The sequence below is a fragment of the Labrus mixtus genome, chromosome 11 (genome assembly GCF_963584025.1).
Source record: "Labrus mixtus chromosome 11, fLabMix1.1, whole genome shotgun sequence".
Classification (NCBI taxonomy): Eukaryota; Metazoa; Chordata; class Actinopteri; order Labriformes; family Labridae; genus Labrus; species Labrus mixtus.
The window spans coordinates 7,984,878-8,002,633 of NC_083622.1; the positions used below are offsets into that span (position 1 = coordinate 7,984,878).

Sequence of the window (17,756 nt, forward strand, 5' to 3'; positions counted from 1 at the left end):
TGTCTGCATTCTGCTTCAAATATATTAAATGGACTCCATACTTGATCTATATGCTGCCATTCTGTGTGACCTTATCCTTTTTTCTCACACGTGTTGTCCTGTATGTTTTTATGGGTGTACGTTGTAATGAGCACACTAACGGATGTTAAAGTGGATGTGTCATAAGATTCTGACTCTACAGGTGCAAAGCAGAGAAACTGAAAAAGAAAAACATCATAAAAAGTTGCCAATCCCTGACTGGAATGATAGTCAAAATGATCGTTATCTGCACACAAAGAAGCATAAAGTAAACCGTGGTAAATTATCAATAAACAACAGCACGTGTGTCATGATAAGACGTGGGTATAAATATTCTAACGTGGCCAACATTGATTCATAATCATCGATACTACAACAGCTACAGCAGCTCCTCGTCGTCTTCTGAGGCTTTACTCTGCAACTAAAGGTAGGTCGTTGTACCTTATGATTAAAAACCTTTAAAAATGGAAAATTAACCAACATGTAGTTTTACAGGGGTGGTGATTCGATACATCTCACAATATAAGATTTATGATTCAATAAATGGGTACGTTAAACGGTTATTGAAATAGCCCGCTCTGAGACTTATTTTAACTGGTTGAAGAGGAGGAGGATATTTGACCTTTAATGTTGACAGCCCGAGTAACATTTATGGAATTGTATGCACTTTTGACATCCAACCTCTACATCTAAGTTTGTTTTGGTTTTTAGAGACATTTACAACAGTAATAATGCAAATTTTCTCAGTGTAATTCTGTCATCGTCTCTCTTGTCTGTCTGAAACAGAACAATGAAACGCAGCTCCGTTCTGCTTCTGCACCTTCTTCTGGGGTCATGCTCGACCTACGCCTACGGTAAGAATTATTGTCATATATCTTTTATATAAATAATTTCATCCCCCATTATATCAAAAATAACTGTTAGTTCACACTCAGTTATTTTCTCACAGATGTACAAACAGTGGGACTTTATTCCAACCAGTAGTGTCGAGTCTCCCCCTGGTGGCCATTAGAGATAATGCTGGTATCAGGCATTCCTGCGCAGCCTGCTCTTTTGAGACCTGAGGATAAGGTTTTCATTTACACATGTAAGAACACAAACGGCCACAGTCGAGTCGAGCCGATGTGAGAACGCAGCAGGAAACATTCAGGAATATTCGAGTGGGAGGGGTGATGACGTTTATCTGTGCATGTATTTAAACTGCTTCATTATGTTTTCTGTTCAGCAGTATGTTCTTCTCTGCTCCTTTGTTGATATCCTGAACATCTTTTATTGACTTAAGTCTTAAAGACACCAAAGTGTCGGACTCTGTTGCTTCATCCTTTATTTCTGCGTCGTTCCTTTCACATCATGTCCTGCCTCCTGAGACCAGCCCTTTCAAATTAGAGAGGGATCGCCCCGCTGTGAGGAGGATGTGTGAACAACTAACTGAGGAAGATTTCAGGGGCAGTCTTCTTGAAATGACCCCTAAGTGGCATGATTGCAGGTTTAGTAACTTATAAACTCTTTTTTTAAATCAGGTTTTAATGTGTATTTAAAATGTTTTTTATCACAGAAAACGTGGCCTTGCGGGGAAAAGCGACCCAGTCAACACGCCTCATGCACGCTTTGTCATCTGCGGACAATGCCATCGATGGAAACCGTGATACTAACTTCAGCTCTGGATCGTGCACCCACACTTTAACAGAGACCAACCCATGGTGGAGGGTAGACCTACTGGAGTCGTACATCGTCACCTCCCTCATCATCACCAACAGAGGAGACTGCTGTGCAGAAAAGCTCAACGGGGCTGAGATTCACATCGGTCACTCTTTAGAAGACAATGGAGTTGGAAATCCACTGTGAGTGAATAATGCTACTCATCTGTTAATCTCTATCGGCAGATTCTCCATTAAAAGTAAAGTCTGTAGTCAGGGTCCGAATTTTAGTGTGGGAAGTGTTCTGGTTTCTGTTAGTACATCAATCATTATTTGTATAAAGCGCCAATTCATAACAAGTGTTGTCTGGAGACGCTTTACAAAGGAATAATATGCAGGAAGGGTTTCTCCTTTGTATTCCTCTCGTTCCTGTTGTCCACACTTCCTCTCCGCTGAGGTGGAGGTCGGAGCACGCCGTGCATGAATGAGGACAGCGGTAGTTGTCGGGACATGTCCGATGGTGGTGGCTGGGCATCAGGGACATCGGGTGGTAGTGGTGCCAGATCACCTCACTGAAGGTTGGGGGAGATCTGGATTTCTGGTGGTGACAGCCTGCTGCTCTTGAAGAGCCTGGCTTCTGCTGCCAGGTCAAGACCTCATTGGCTTCTGGCAAGGAAAGGGGGGCAGGGGGTCCATAGCAGCAGGCTGTCACCACCAAAAATCCAGAGGAACCATCAAGTGCTGACATTTGTTGTCAGAGAAGTATTGACCAATTATGTATCAGCAAGCTTTGGTGTATGCAGGAAAAACAGTCTGTGTGGACAGCAAAAGCTGGCTCCCATCAGCCGCAATCTGATTATGTATTACACTTTAAACAAATAATCTGCATGCAGGTGCAGTTTACAATCTGTTCTTGATTAAAAAAAAACTTCAACTTGAGCGAAAGATGCAATTGACACTGTGGCAAAGTCAATCATAGGGCTTTCACACCTGCAGAAAACTCCTGAAAAACTCCTGATATTTGCAGGAGGAGCTGCATGTTTTGAACGTAATTAAACTGCTGCATTTTGTTTTCTGTTTTCAAGTATGTTCTTCTCCACTCTTTTGTTGACATTGTGATTCTGATTGGTCAAGTATTAGTGTGGTCCATCCATCACTTAGATTGCTTTACGTCATACTTCCAAATGATTGGTTTTAGAAAACAACAAAGTCATGCAATGCTCCTTCTCTCTCTATCTCCTGTAGGGTTGGAGTCATCTCTCATGTCCCAGCACGCAGGTCTTTAAAAGTCACCTTCACCAAACTTGTGGTGGGACGTTACGTGACTGTGACTCTGAGTGGTCCAGAAAAGAGCCTTTCACTCTGCGAAGTGGAAGTGTACGGGTACCATGCACCAACTGGTGAGAATTTGAGCACCTGCACATTTTATCCTGAGCCATTAAAGATGTAGCTAACGAAGGTCTGACTTGAGGCGTCTGTGGCCCAGCAGTAGAGTAAGTTGTCTCAACCAGAAGGTCGGGGGTTCGATTCCCAGCTCCTGCGGCAACATGTCCGATGTGTGAATGTGAACGAATGGATAAGTTAATACTGAGGGACTCTTTACACAGCCGCCTCTACCATCAGTGTGTGAATGTGTAGGTGTGACCTGCAGAGTAAAAGCGGCAGCGATCTCATTTTCTATACAGCTTCAGTCACACCACAGTTTAAAATGCATTCATTTAAATGTGAAAATGTGCAAACTGCATACTTTCTGTTACTTGAAGATGTCTCCTGTTGAAAACATGGAGGTGGTAGTGCACTTAAGCCTCATTAAATCATTATATTTTTAATTTTGAAAAAATACTTTACTACCAACATTGTTTGACAAATATATATATATATTTAATATTAATAGAAAATATTAAAGACCATTAAGGAAAATAAAAGCAAGTTTTTCTTGATTTGATCTTGATGCAAAGATCAGGCTTGTGACTTTTTATTGCTGGAAAATGTTCTATAAAGCAACACATTTGTTCTGCATCCTTTAATATTTTAATGCCTTTCAAAATTAAGAACATGATTTTCTATAACCTTAGAAGTTTTCTTTCACCAATGTAGAGGTTGGCAAAGTACACATAGTTACAAGTTTCCGATTCAAGCAAACTTTGACTGCACATAGCATCAAGTTAAACACTCAGCGCTGACATTTCCAACTGTTTCTTTTCTGCAGGAGAGAATCTGGCACTCCAGGGACAAGCTGCACAGTCGACACTGCATGCAACAGGTTTTGCAAATCTCGCCATAGACGGGAATCGTGCCAGCGACTGGGCCAAGGGATCTTGTACTCACACCAGCAACACTATGAACCCCTGGTGGCGACTGGACCTGGGCAAAACACACAGAGTGTTTTCTGTTAACATCACCAACTACAGAGATCATCCTGCACGAATTAACGGAGCTGAGATCCGCATCGGAGATTCCCTTGACAATGACGGCAACAACAATCCCAGGTAGTTTATCCAAATAGTACAAACAGTGAAAGTCAATTTATCTGTCATTGGGTTTGGTTGGAACAACAAACTTCTCCTGAAAGCACCTACAATTTTTTTTAAATGTAAAACCAGATAGTACTGAGGCCCAAAGGGAACATGGGGCTAGAAGATATAATTTAAAAACAAGTTTCTGGTGTGCATCTGAAACTATCTCATGAGCAAAATAATTTGTTCACAACCACATTTTGATCCACTTGTAAATGTCCCTGTGTGAACACAGACCAAATTTGAGGTAATTATGCAACAATGGAACAAACTGGTCAATGATTCAGACCAGAGCAAACGAACTACAACCCTCAGTTTTCATGTCAGGTATTAGAAAATAAACGTTTTTTTGCATTTGATGATAGAATCTTGAGTTCCAGAATAAAGGCAAAAGGTTTCTAACAAAGCTGCACTTAGCATCAGGTATAAAAGGGCAAATAGATGAAAGAGACATTTTTGAGATTCCTATTTTATTCCAATTGAACTCGCAGTAGAGCCACTACTCCTTCTAATCGAAGGGAGGCAGTTGAGGTGGTTCAGGAATCTAATTAGGATCCTCCTGGACGCCTACCTTTAAAGGTTTTTCTTACACGCCCAACTGGGAGGAGACCCCGGGGTAGACCCTGGAGGGATTAAATATCCTGTCTGGCCTGGGAATGACTCGTGATCCTCCATGAGGAGCTGGAAAATGTTGCTGGGGAGAGGGAAATCTGGGTTGATTTAATTCACTTGCTGCGACCGCGACCCGACCTCGGATAACCGGAAGATAATGGATAGATGGATGATTTATTCTAATTTTATTCTTTACTCTGAAGCTAACACTTGAAGTATTGAGCTAATGAGGCACTTTCTTCTTCTGCTAGGTGTGCTGTGATTACCAGCATTGCTGGAGGTTTCACTGAAAACTTCAACTGTAACGGGATGGACGGCCGCTACGTCAACGTGGTCATTCCTGGAAGGGTGGAGTACCTGTCTGTGTGTGAGTTTGAGGTCTATGGATCCAGACTGGATTAGATCTCAGAGGAGGTTGAACGTTTTTATCAATGACATTTTACTTTGAAACTTTATAGAAATTGTCAATATTTAGGATGAAGGTCTCTTGTGCTTTAAAATGTTATATAGACACACCAGAACTCATTTCAGACTGTTTCATGACCAGCTCGAGACTCCATACAGAAGCTTTAACTCATATCTTTGTCCATGCTTTAGTAAACTCCTTGCTTTAATATCGTATTTCAAGCCAAATCTGCAACAACCATGTTTTGACTGTATATACATATTATAATGTTTGCTCTAGTTTCTTCTTTTGGATTTGTTTGTGACATATTTGACTTGGCTGAGTTTTTAATTTCACATTAAACAGTTTGTAAATAGAAACTAATGAATACAAATAAAAACAACAGAACGAGCCAGAGTCCGAATCTCATTCTTCTGTTGTGACTTATCCTGATAAATGTTTGAACCATTGAGCGCGGCTTTTAGAAGGGGATTGATTCAAAATGTTTTTCTTTACTATAGTGTAATATGCTATAGTGCAAAATCCTGCAGTTCCTCGAGTATCCAATAGAGGCTGGCTGCAGAAGCACAGGAAGTCACATACACACCCATTCAAAAAAGCCTGTTTTTAAAGCAGAGATTAACATGTTTACAACCTGGTCAAAAAAAAAAAAAAAGTCTGATTAGCTCATGTCTTCGGCACACACTGAATTTTATGATGACTCATTCGTTTTGATTTGATGAAGGATAAGTGTTATTCACAATAAGGCGTGTAGCTGACCTGATTGACAGGCGGGCGCGGTGTAACGGTTTGTCAGGAGGTTTAAAACCCGCCTCAGCTCCGGCTCTCAGCTTGTTGTTAGGTTGACTGAAAGTTAGGCTGAGACAGCATTTCCAGCATGGAGACCGCCATCGATGGGACTCCAGCGCCCCCTGCAGGAACAGACGGTCGACGTCACTGAGGCTTTTTTCATTAAAGGAGCAGCATGTAACTCGGTCTGTAAACCTTTCTGTGTTCTAACCTCTCTCCATTTTTAAAAATCATCTCCAATATTGATCCTAGTTTGAGCACGTTTCTGCTCGTGGAGCTTATTAGAAACATGCAGAGGCTTTTTAGGTCGGGTACAATCACTTCTATCTGAACCACTTCTCTTGCCCGCTTCCATCGCTGCAACACCTGTTGGTTTGACCTGATAACTGCTCTCATATCTGGCAAACCGAGGGGCGTCCAAAACGGGCGGTGTGCGGGGGTGCCTTAAAACCGCCTACCTTCTCTGGTCCAAACAAATCCAGAGCATTCAGGACCAGAATGTAAAGTTAGAAGGAGGACATACTGGCTGCTGCATTGTTGTCAGAGAAGCCAGCACTTCAACATAGCATGTTTCCTTAATGTCTGATCATATAGTAAGGTCACTTGATCATTTCACTCACTACAGAGCTTACTGATTGAAGAATTAATATTTACAGTCTATGGGAACCTGGAAGGACATCAGGCAACGCTTAAAGGTTAACTCAGTCCGTACAAACAAAGTACGAAAGTTAACCAAAGTGTTCAATAATTCCCAAAGCAGTAGTCCCAGAGTTACTGGTAGACAATGCTTATTTTCTGTGTCCCAGAAAAGGTCAGAAAAGGTTTACTGCCAATGTTTTTATTGGCAACCTTCATGGGTTCAAGTCTGAGATGAAATCGAGTGTTATCGGTTTGTCTGGAAACACACACACATAATCCATGTGATGCAACCATTGCTGTTTACACAGTTTTACTGAATTTTTTGAGTCATCCGTTTTGATTTTATGAAGGATAAGAGTTTTCCCAATAAGGCGCATAGCTGACGTGATTGACAGGTGCGCAGGATGTAACTGTTTGTCATAATGCTTAAAACCCTCCTCAGATCCAGGTCTCAACCTGTTGTTAGGCTGACATTTCCAGCATGGCGGCGGCCTCTGATGAGCCTCCGGAGCCCCCTGCAGGAAGTGATGGGTGATGTTACTCAGGTTAGGAACGTATGAATAACGAATGTAATTCATATATTCAACAACACAAACTACAAGATAGTACAACACTTGTATTAACAGTATAAACACTATAACAACGACTAAGAAGCGGTATCAATCGCAATGGATTGTGGGAAGGGTAGTTCCTCGACCCGGGAAGATAAATCATCACATTGTACCTTCGTCTTTTTCTTAGTTTGTTAATGCCGTTTTTACGCCTGAGGGTACTGCGCCCCACAGTTTGTGCTTGCCGTCTGAGCACGCTGCGAGGAAGTTCAATATTTTCAACTTTGGCGCAGCGCTCTGTGACGTCACCTCCAAGCGTCCAATAGGAGGGAAGATCAGATCACAACAAGCGTTGTCCCACTTTCCTGAGCTCTAGTTTACAGACCTACCAGGACATCAGACAGAGAACTCTAGTTTGTGAAGACATGTCCAACAGTTTGGGCGTACCGGGTGTGTTTAAAACAGCAGCAGAAATGTGTGGCGTGTTCGTGAAGCGGTCGTTATAGAGCTGCAGCACCTGAACAAGCCTAAACGCTCCCACATCCTGTTCTTTTCTGTTCATCTCCTCCTTCTCAGCAGAAGAAAGGTCGGAGCGTTCTACTGAATAGTGGACACATACATTGTGCTGGTGTACAATGCTATTGAGCTATTGTTCTGACTATCGTTTCGGTCACCAAGCGACTTGCGTAGCTGATTTGCGCACTCCCCCTCTGCTCTGCGCCCTACCCGCAAGCGCAGTGCACACCGCATACTATCTGAAAGGCTCTTAAGTGTAACAGCTAATGTTTGTGTGTTAAGCCAAAGTCCTGGTTCACTGTTATTTACTCTGCATCTGACTTACAGATTCTGCTTTAGGAACAGGAGAGACAGAACGTATTAGTAAAAGCCTGACTGTTAGAGCGAAGGCAGAGACTGTCACAACAGTTGGATTAATGCAGTTGTGTATTTATTTATAATTACGAATCACATGACTGCCATCGTTTGCGTGTCCTTAGATGATCTCGAGTCCAGATGACCGGAAGAGGAGTGTGATTTGTCTTCATGGGAGTAGACTCCATGATGTGATGTGATTGGCTTTTAGGGTATTTATATTATGGATACGTGTAAGACTAGTCTGCATGCACACACACACACACACACACACACACACACACACACACACACACACACACACATCTCTGCCTGGGGAAGAGTTGCATTGTTGGACTCCAGGGAAATACCAAAGGGTAAATATTTCATTTTGCATTTCTCATCTCTTTTAAGTATTCATTACTGCAACTAGTACGATGCATATAAATACTGAAAATGTACTTTAAGAGTTACTGACTTAACATATTCTTCATTATATTTTAAAACCTGAACTTGAAACTGTAATTTCTTAGGTATGAGAAAGGCACTAATAAAATACTTTCTGAAAATGTTTTGTATTTCTCTGTTGGTAGACTGGAAGAAGGAAGAGTATGTGGGACAAAATAGTAAGAATTGGGCATTTAAAATGTGTTTACAGCAAAGTGTCGGCACAAACCTAGAGTGAGGCAGGCACAACGTTTAAAAAGGGTCAGTGACCCAGTGCCTGGTGCAACAGATACCCTGGCCAAGATCCGAGTACGCTCTACCCCAATGTCCGGTCATTTAATCAGTGTGAACACAAACGTACCATACTTTTACCTTATTGGGGTACTGTGCCCGAGTCCCCTGGAAGAGGTGGTCTCGGGCATGATTCATGTGTACTCGATCACGGTCCGCGGTAGATTTGAATGAAACTGTAATCAAACAAGGAAGTGGACCACTGTGATGTCATTCAAAAAGTCTTGTGTTGCTCCAAAAACCACTGTATCCGAGTAGCACAGACCTGTTTCATCCTCTGAGCTGCACAATAGATGTGGAAGTAATAAGAAGGTCATTGTTGGGGTCCCAGAAATAACAAAAACATCCACAGCTAGCAGGATGGACTCAGTACATGATTGGTTGCCATGGTTGCTTCTTCTTTTTTCAGCTTTTTGGTGGATTTGCAAACCAACTGTGTGCATACTGCCACCTGCTGTATCAGACTGTGTGAATAAGCAAGTGTTTAACGTAGACGAGCGGGGGAAGGGGGCAATCGAGCCTAATGTGAAAACGCCCTTAATTTGGATGCAGAGCCCTGAAGCAACAGGACATCCTTTTTTTCTAAAGTGCCAACTCATTACAAATGTAATCTTAAGACACTTTACTGAAAATTGTTCTCTTTTCTGTCTCATCCAGAACAATGAAGTACGTTTTGTTATTTCTTTTGCTGACCCTCTTGGGAATGTGCTCGGCCAGAAATCATGGTAAGTATACTGTAATGTGATAATAACGGTATTCTCTTTATTGTTGGTAAACTGAATGAGTTCTCTCTATTCTAGTTCTCTTACTAATCCATAGTACCACTTAGTATTGTAGTAGAAGGTCTCGGCCTTGTCTCGGAACCAAAAGTATTTTTACCCGGTCTTGTCTCGGTCTCAGACTGGGTGGACTCTGGATTTTAAATCAAGACCACCACTGATCAGCTACATTTCCACGTCAGCACTGTGACGAGAAGGAAGAATGCCGGCTTCAACCTTCCCAATGTTGTGGTCTAAATGAGTGACACACCCGCCACCGCACACAAGATGATGATTTTTTCATTGATATTTATGATCTTGGCCTTGTCTTCATCTCATCCTGTCTTGGTCTTGGTCTTGTCTTGGTCTCTGAGCACTCTGGTCTCGGGTATGTCTTGGTCTTGGTTACTGTGGTCTTTACTACAACACTAGTACCAGTTCTAACTAAATCGTTAAAGGGTTAACTGTGTTTAAGTTTGGAGCGGGAAACTGTCTGCTCCCTTCATTTCCACTCCTTCAAGTGAGAAATAGACAACCAATCAAACTTATTTAAGACAAGTGGAAAATAAACAAAAAAATACTATAATCACAAATTTTAATGTTCATTGTTGGGGAAAACTTCCTTTTAGTGAGTAGGAATCTGACATCATGAAGCTATTTCCATGAATACTGCTTATGTACATACTGTAAGAACTTTAGCTCAAGTAAAATAATCATCTGTTACATAATAGCATATATTTCATATCAGTGTGTTTTGCACTACTCACAACTACACTAGTATCTTTTTTAGCTTTGGATATATTGTTTTTTCCTTAAATGTTTATATTTAATGTTATTCTTTTGCACATTGAGAGCACAGTTACCGAAGACACATTCTTTGTGTGTTTAAGCATACGGTCAATAAAGCTGATTCTGATTCTATTTAATATACATCATTTCCTCAACAGAAAATGTGGCCTTGCGTGGCAAAGCAACTCAGTCGCATCGCTATCCGCATAACTTTGGGGATGCCTCCAGTGCAATCGATGGAAACCGTGAATCAAACTTCGACGCTGGTTCATGCACTCACACTATAGAAATGGACAACCCCTGGTGGAGAGTGGACCTGCTGGACAGCTACATCGTCACCTCCGTCGTCATCACCAACAGAGGAGACTGCTGTGCACAGAGGCTCAATGGGGCTGAGGTTCACATAGGCGACAACTTAAAAGACAATGGTGCTGCAAACCCACTGTGAGTGATATTAAAGCTACTGAAAACCTCGTACTGCAATAGCCTAGAGGTAGCATCTGCACAGTCAGGGCCGATCACACAGAGATGCGTCACTAGAAAAGCCTCGCCAACAAAACCCTAGTTTTATCCTCTTTGCATTGGTTACCCGTTTCTTTTAGTATCCATTTTAAAATGTTACTTATTACTTATAGGCTTTTCATGGCCATGCATGCAGGCACCAGACTACATCAATGAACTCCTCGCTCCTTAGCACCCAAAACAGCCTCTGAGATCTGCAGGTTTAGGCCTCCCAGCAGTTCCACAGTCCAGACCAAGGTCAAAGGGTGATCGACCATTTGCTCTACTGGCTCCTCAGCTTTGGAACAATCAATGTTGTCTGTGGAAGCACTTGGTGAATCTGTCTTGAAAAGTGCTATATAAATGAAATGATTATTATTATTATTATTTTACATTATATGATGTTTTAACAGACTTGTTATCTGACCTTGACACATCACAGGTAGATAATGATCTTTTTTTTAATTTTATTTTTGGGCTTTTTGTGCCTTTAATGGAGAGACACGACAGTGGATAGAGCTGGAAGTCAGGGAGAGAGAGTAGGGAATGACATGCGGTAAAGGAGCCACAGGCCGGATTCGAACCTAGGCCGCATGGAGGACCATAGCCTCCATACAAGAGGCGCGCGCACCAACCACTGCACCACCAGCGCCCCGATTATGATCATTTTAACGTGTTTGTGTGTCTGTTTCAGGGCTGGAACAATATCTCACATCCCTGCAGGCATCTCTCACACGCTGACTCCAAGCACTCGTATCAGTGGACGTTATGTGACAATCGTTCTACCCGGTGCTAGCAGGTATCTTACGCTCTGTGAAGTGGAGGTTTACGGGTACCATGCCCCGACAGGTGAGGATTTAAGCCATACAGTTCTATTTTAAATAAGTTAAAGTCATTCTGTTCAAGCATGTATCTAAACATTTAAGTTCATACCTCAATCTGGTTGGATACTTGATTGTGATTGGCTGCTCAACAAAGACCCAGCATTACCAGTATGTTGGAATGGATACACATCAGTTATGACTTTATATGATGTTAGAAACAGGCACATGTGGTGGTCTCCATCCCTCCCACACAGAAATCTTTCAGAATTGAGGACATTTCAGAATGGAAATGTTGTGGAAATTGTGTCTGATATATGACAAGTTGCTTTGCAGATGTATTTTATATTTTTTTTAAAATGGGAAGTACAAGTGGTTTGCATCAGTAGACCTGAGAGTGCAGGGGTGGAGTATGCCGGTGGAGGGGCTCAGATAAGTAAGTGGGAAATCAGAAATGTGGGGAAGGGGGGGCAGGTTGTGGAGGGCTATGTTAGTGGTGATGAGTGTGTATTTAAAAAAGAACAAAAAAACAGTGTTGTGACCTCATAGTGATTAAAACACAGAAGAACAAACATATTTATAAGTGCTTGCATTTTATTTTACAGGAGATAACCTGGCGCTCAAAGGAAAAGCCTCACAGTCATCATTGTATACAGAAGGCAATGCATACTTTTCTATTGATGGGAATAACGACAACGATCGGGCCCACGGGTCCTGCTCTCACACCGACACCAACTTCGCCCCCTGGTGGCGACTTGATTTGCTGAAAACCCATAAAGTGGATTCTGTTAAGATAACCAACCGCCAAGATCTTCGTTTCTATCAACGACTGAATGGAGCCGAGCTGCGCATTGGAGACTCACTTGAAAACAATGGCAACAACAACTCAAGGTATAGTGTTCACCCTGTTCACTTAAAGGTCACCTGCTATTCTCCTCTTCAACCAGTTTAAGTCTCATAGCTCCCCAAAACATGTCTGTGAAGTTTCTTGTTCTAAATCCATTCTGATCCTGTATTTGATCATGCCTATAAACCCCTCTATTTCAGCCCTGCTCAGAATAGGCTGTTTGTGTGTCTGCAGCTTTGAATGTCTGACCACGCCCCCCTCTGGAAGGGATTGGGTGGCTCTGGGTTTCTCGCTCCATGTCCTTTTGTTTACGATGAGAAGGCAGACTCAGAGAGCAGAACAAACCTAGCTGTGGGAGTGTCACCCACCATGGGGAGGGGTTACTTTGTGATGTCATGAAGGGAAAATCTCCCAACGGCCTGTTTGAGCACACATTTTTTCTTCTGCTCCAGGGGCCTGTATGTACAGTACTACTGAAATACTGATTGTTTGTTGTCTCTGATTAATCTTCTTCTGTTGTTTGTTTGTAAATATATTAGGGCTGGGCACGTTAAAGCGTCATTTTTGCGTTAACTCATTAATTAATTATCGCCGACAATTATTTCATCTCGCATTAACGCAGTTTTTATTATTTATTTTCTTATTGTAAAAGTCTGTTGCTCACTGGCTTTTATTTTGTAAAATTCCATCGTGAACGAGCCTCGTATGTTGCTTACTTCTGCGCATGTCTGCTGCGGCGCTCACATGAAAGAGGGAAGAGTGTTGCCAACTTGGCAACTTTCTCGCTATATCTGGCGACTTTCCAAACCCCCTTGGTGGGTTTTTTTTGTCAACAGCTACTAGTGACAAATCTAACAACTTTTTCTGGTGTTATTGGAGACTTTTTTGGTGTAAGACACTGACGTGAAAGCACGTATTGCTCTGCAGTTACTGTCCTCAACAAGCAGCGGGTGCTGCCGTGAGCCCCTCACCCTTCCAAAACCACTCACAGGCTGTCAGTGTAGCCTCGCGCAGCAGACCCAGCTGCAGTCAGAGAGCAGAGAAGAGACCCACACCACTCTGCGTCCAGACTGCAACGAATGCAATAAGCTTTAGTTTTGTATTTATTTGCTTTGATTACATTGTTTAAGTTGAGAAGTACATTTACAATGAAAGTGCGTTATACACTACTTTTAAATTCATTATTGGATTTTGCGTATAACAATGCGATTAATCGCGATTAATCACGGGAACTCATGCGATTAACACGATTAAAACTTTTAATCGTTGCCCAGTCTTAAAATATATGCATGGTCTGGGTTAACTGTGGAACCCAATTGCCCGCTGAGATAAATAAAGTTGTCTAAGTCTAAATTAAATAAATATTTAGGAAAAGATCTGCACTTACACATGTTTCACAGTTATAACACAGAACATTTTTTTTAAATGGTACTTATGTGTTAAAGAATGTGACGTCTTGATTGGTCTTTCTTTTGTCAGATGCGCCGTGGTGGATAACATCCCCGCCGGAGCGACTGTTGAATTTCAATGTAATGGGATGGATGGCCGTTATGTGAACGTATTCATCCCTGGAAGGAAGGAGTACCTGACCCTGTGCGAGGTGGAGGTTTATGGCTCTGTCCTGGATTAGCATAAAGCTAAATGAGCAAAATTTAACCAACTGAACTCGCATGAATCAAACGAACAGATACGGCTTAATTTTGATTGTTTGCATTGGAAAATAATAAAATTTGTGTAAAAGGATAATTGCATCTTGTTTTACTGCCATGTATTTGTAAACAAAGCTGCCGTCAGCGCTGATATCAATCAATAGTGGGCGGCAATAGTGACCATAGCTGACGTCTCTCCATTAGTGCATGTCCACAGGATCCTGTTTGTGCATTTCAGCATGTCTGTGTAGCATGTTCAATAACAGAGTGTAAAATAGATTAATAAGGTACATCATCAACTTCTTCTAAATCAATTGTAAAGTGCCAATTCATAACAAATTTGATCTCGAGACACTTTCCAAACAGAGCAGGTAAAACTCATTGTTATATTTTGTACAAAGACCCAACATTAATCCATCATGAGCACTAAGCAACATCTAGCAAAGTGGCAAGAAAAAACTTCCTTGAAGAGGCAGAAACCTCGAGCAAAACCAGGCTCATGATGAAAAGATGTCTGTTGAGAATGAGTTGGGGTTGGAAAGTGGGATAGAGGGAGATGCAGGAAGAAGGATAGGGACAAACAGAGCAACAACAACAACAATGAATGAGATAAATGAATACTCAAAAACGTTTAACAAAGAACAACAAAAAAAGAAGAAATAATCTAAGAAAAGAAGGATGATAAGAGGTTTTGACAGTGGTTGTAGACAATGTTGAAGAGGAGAGTTTTTAGGGACTTCTTGAAGGTGGAGAGGGGGGGGTCTCTGATGGTTTTTGGGAGTGAGTTCCAGAGTGTGGGAGTGGCAATGGAGAAGGCCTTGTCCCCCCCAGGACTGATGGTTAGTTCTGCATGGGAAGAACAAGTGGTTTGCATCAGTAGACCTGAGAGTGCAGAGGTGGAGTATGCCGGTGGAGGGGCTCAGATAGGTAAGGGGGATATCAGAAATGTGGGGGAGAGGGGGCAGGTTGTGGAGGGCTATGTTAGTGGTGATGAGGACTTTGAAGTGGATACGCTGGGTTTCGGGGAGCCAGTGGAAGTCATGAAGAACGGTGGTGATGTAGTCACAGGTGCAGGAGTGTTTGAGAATGCGAGCAGCAAAATTCTGGATATATTGTAGTTTTGTATTTAGAGCTACAGTGTAAGTAATAATGGTAAAAGTACGTGTTGTATATTAGCAGGTACAGTTAAGTATGATAAGAGACTCATCAGTCTAATATTGATGTTATGATTGTTGAATTTTTTCGACGTCGTTGAACGCAATTGGACATGAGCGCTGCAGACACAGTGCACTTACCTTTGCACCGATCACCAGGAGATCCCAAGTAAGAGGCTTTTGTCTGGGCAGAAATAGCTTTAGCAAGGTTCCTTTTATAACAATTGATAATTGTGCATTATTGTTGACGGGCCATAACATCACATCCTGTTTAGTATCTGTTGTAAGCTGCTACATTTTTCTTATTATTGCTGGATTGTCATGCTCACATATCAGTGTGTTTTATTCACTGCTGTGCTAGCTTACCTTCAGTTAACTACTTTCACCCTCAGAAAGACTAGTGCAACTGCCATTGAATCAAAGTCCAACCACTGGCTTTCCGGTGTTTAAGTTATAGCTACTGACCTTATCTCAGAGAAGTTCTATCTGCTTCAAAGGCCAAGCCACAGAGCTCACTTTGTTATTTGTCCACCATTTTGTCCCCATTTGACCTCACCACATCGTGCTTTTTCTCTCTCTTTGCCTCCCCCATCTCTTGTCACTCACACACAAGGGTTAGGATTCATGCCTTCCACTTATTTAAATTTAGATATCTATTAAATATTCATTATATTGGTATTTAACTAATTAAATTCAAGACTGATTTGTGTTATTTGGTTATTATTCCCTGATTCCATGGTGGTGCCCCATTGTTATTCCTTCAGATTATTAATACTGCTAATTTATATTAATAATTAAATAATCATAATTACGAATATTAATTGAATAGCCTAATTTAACACATAAAACCCCAACATAAATTTTGTCTGTGTGCAAGCTCTCCAAACCCCAACATAATTGATGCCATGTGTGAGGCTCTTGGCTCTCAGCCAACACTGATATCTGGTAAGTAGCTTTGCAGATGTAAAATAATATGTATTGTTAGCAAAGATTGGAAGGGAACAGATTAAAGTAAAATGCAAGGCAAGGACAGACCACATATTTAAAAAAACAGTGTTGTGACCTCATAGTGATTAAAACACAGAAGAACAATAAGTGCTTGCATATTATTTTTCAGGAGAGAACCTGGCGCTCAAATGAAGCCTCACAGTCATCATTGTTTCCAGATAGCATTTCATACTTTGCTATTGATGGGAATAATGACAATGATTGGCCCATGGGTCCTGCTCTCACACCAACAAAACCTTCGCCCCCTGGGGGCAACTGTATTTGCTTAAAACCCATAGAGTGGATTCTGTTAAGATAACCCACCGCAAAGATTATCAGTTTTCTACACGACTGTAGAGACCCGGGCTGCGCATTGGCGACTCCCTTGAAAACAATTTGATTTGGAACAAGAAAGGAGGAGTATATGTGACCTTTAAATATCAGTCACATGGCCAATGACAAACAACAATCACTCGGTTTAGGGAAAAACATAAAAACATATACAAAAAAGAGAAGGGATTTTTTTGGGTGGTTGTAAACTTAATTTTTCAAAATACAGACAAAATAGAGAAATATTATAAAAGACATCTGAAACACACAAATGCCTGCATCATCTAGGATTCAAGACTAATGTGAAAATGTCTCAGGAGCTCCTTACAAACGGGCACTTGATTAACAGGATCATTTCTACACTATGAAACCTTCAATGAAACAAACGGCTCTGAAATGAGACCCCACAGATATCAAGCATGACGTGTGCACTTTAGTTAGTTCAACATCTTGGTTTGGCACTGTGTTTTTTGCGATCTTTGTTTATAAAACTTTCATCTCACTGATCTGTTTTGTTCTTTTTAATAAACATCTGCATCAAAGTCGGCGTACCTCAACAATTTAAAGCTGTTATTACTGATCTTACAATCTGATTCACCCAAACTGTTTTACACTTAGAGAAACCAAAGTTTCCGAGGTTGTTTCATAAACTAATTTTTTTATTTATTTATGTAACAACTGACACCATGTCCTAACAGCACGCGAGCGTTGGACACCCCATCGCATCGTGCATGATCACACGCTGGCTGTCTGCATCCTTTAAATATTTACTTCTCCGCTCTGTGAATTTCAGTTTCCCCCAATAAACATTTTAACATGTGGTAGTTTTCTTTTGAAGGTGGACAAACAGATGTGTGGTGCTTTTGTATTGACGAGCTGTCGACTAAAATCACAACATTCAGAGCCTCATCAATTAACGGCTCATGGTGAGCTGAATAAAGTTTTTCTCCGGTGCTGTTGACACAAGTCAAAGAACGACATTTCAATGATACTGTGGATATTATAATTGCAGCACCAGCTGCATTTGAACAACAAGCTAACAAGCTAATGAGCTCTGCTGAGTGACAAAAGCCAGTGTCAGCGCATTTCAGAGCCCCCGCCTACCTTGTTACTTGTTTGTTCATGCGAATGACATGAATGAAAACAGAAACGGGACGTCAGGGTT

The 17,756-nt window shown here is 41.5% G+C and overlaps 2 protein-coding genes across 2 annotated transcripts; both read left to right on the plus strand.

The window, feature by feature from the left end:
- The first annotated feature begins 319 nt into the window (after window positions 1-319).
- On the plus strand, window positions 320-5,585 carry LOC132983518 (fucolectin-1-like). The gene is made up of 6 exons (XM_061049849.1): window positions 320-445; window positions 805-872; window positions 1,574-1,859; window positions 2,901-3,055; window positions 3,865-4,144; window positions 5,035-5,585. Exons 2-6 carry the CDS (start codon window positions 809-811, stop codon window positions 5,183-5,185), a joined length of 936 nt encoding a protein of 311 aa, XP_060905832.1. The 5' UTR covers window positions 320-445; window positions 805-808; the 3' UTR covers window positions 5,186-5,585.
- A 3,814-nt stretch (window positions 5,586-9,399) lies between these two features.
- On the plus strand, window positions 9,400-14,102 carry LOC132983525 (fucolectin-1-like). The gene is made up of 5 exons (XM_061049859.1): window positions 9,400-9,480; window positions 10,461-10,746; window positions 11,498-11,652; window positions 12,230-12,515; window positions 13,951-14,102. The coding sequence occupies exons 1-5, from the start codon at window positions 9,417-9,419 to the stop codon at window positions 14,099-14,101; spliced, it is 942 nt and encodes a 313-aa protein (XP_060905842.1). The 5' UTR covers window positions 9,400-9,416; the 3' UTR covers window position 14,102.
- Window positions 14,103-17,756: the final 3,654 nt, after the last annotated feature.

Bases quoted from the DNA above. Each gene is read 5' to 3' on its own strand.
- LOC132983518 (XM_061049849.1), top strand. From the start codon at position 809: ATGAAACGCAGCTCCGTTCTGCTTCTGCACCTTCTTCTGGGGTCATGC. The intron at 873-1,573 runs GTAAGAATTATT...TTTTTATCACAG, and splicing joins ATGCTCGACCTACGCCTACG to AAAACGTGGCCTTGCGGGGA. The intron at 4,145-5,034 runs GTAGTTTATCCA...TTCTTCTGCTAG, and splicing joins GACGGCAACAACAATCCCAG to GTGTGCTGTGATTACCAGCA.
- LOC132983525 (XM_061049859.1), top strand. From the start codon at position 9,417: ATGAAGTACGTTTTGTTATTTCTTTTGCTGACCCTCTTGGGAATGTGC. The intron at 10,747-11,497 runs GTGAGTGATATT...TGTCTGTTTCAG, and splicing joins AATGGTGCTGCAAACCCACT to GGCTGGAACAATATCTCACA. The intron at 12,516-13,950 runs GTATAGTGTTCA...TTCTTTTGTCAG, and splicing joins AATGGCAACAACAACTCAAG to ATGCGCCGTGGTGGATAACA.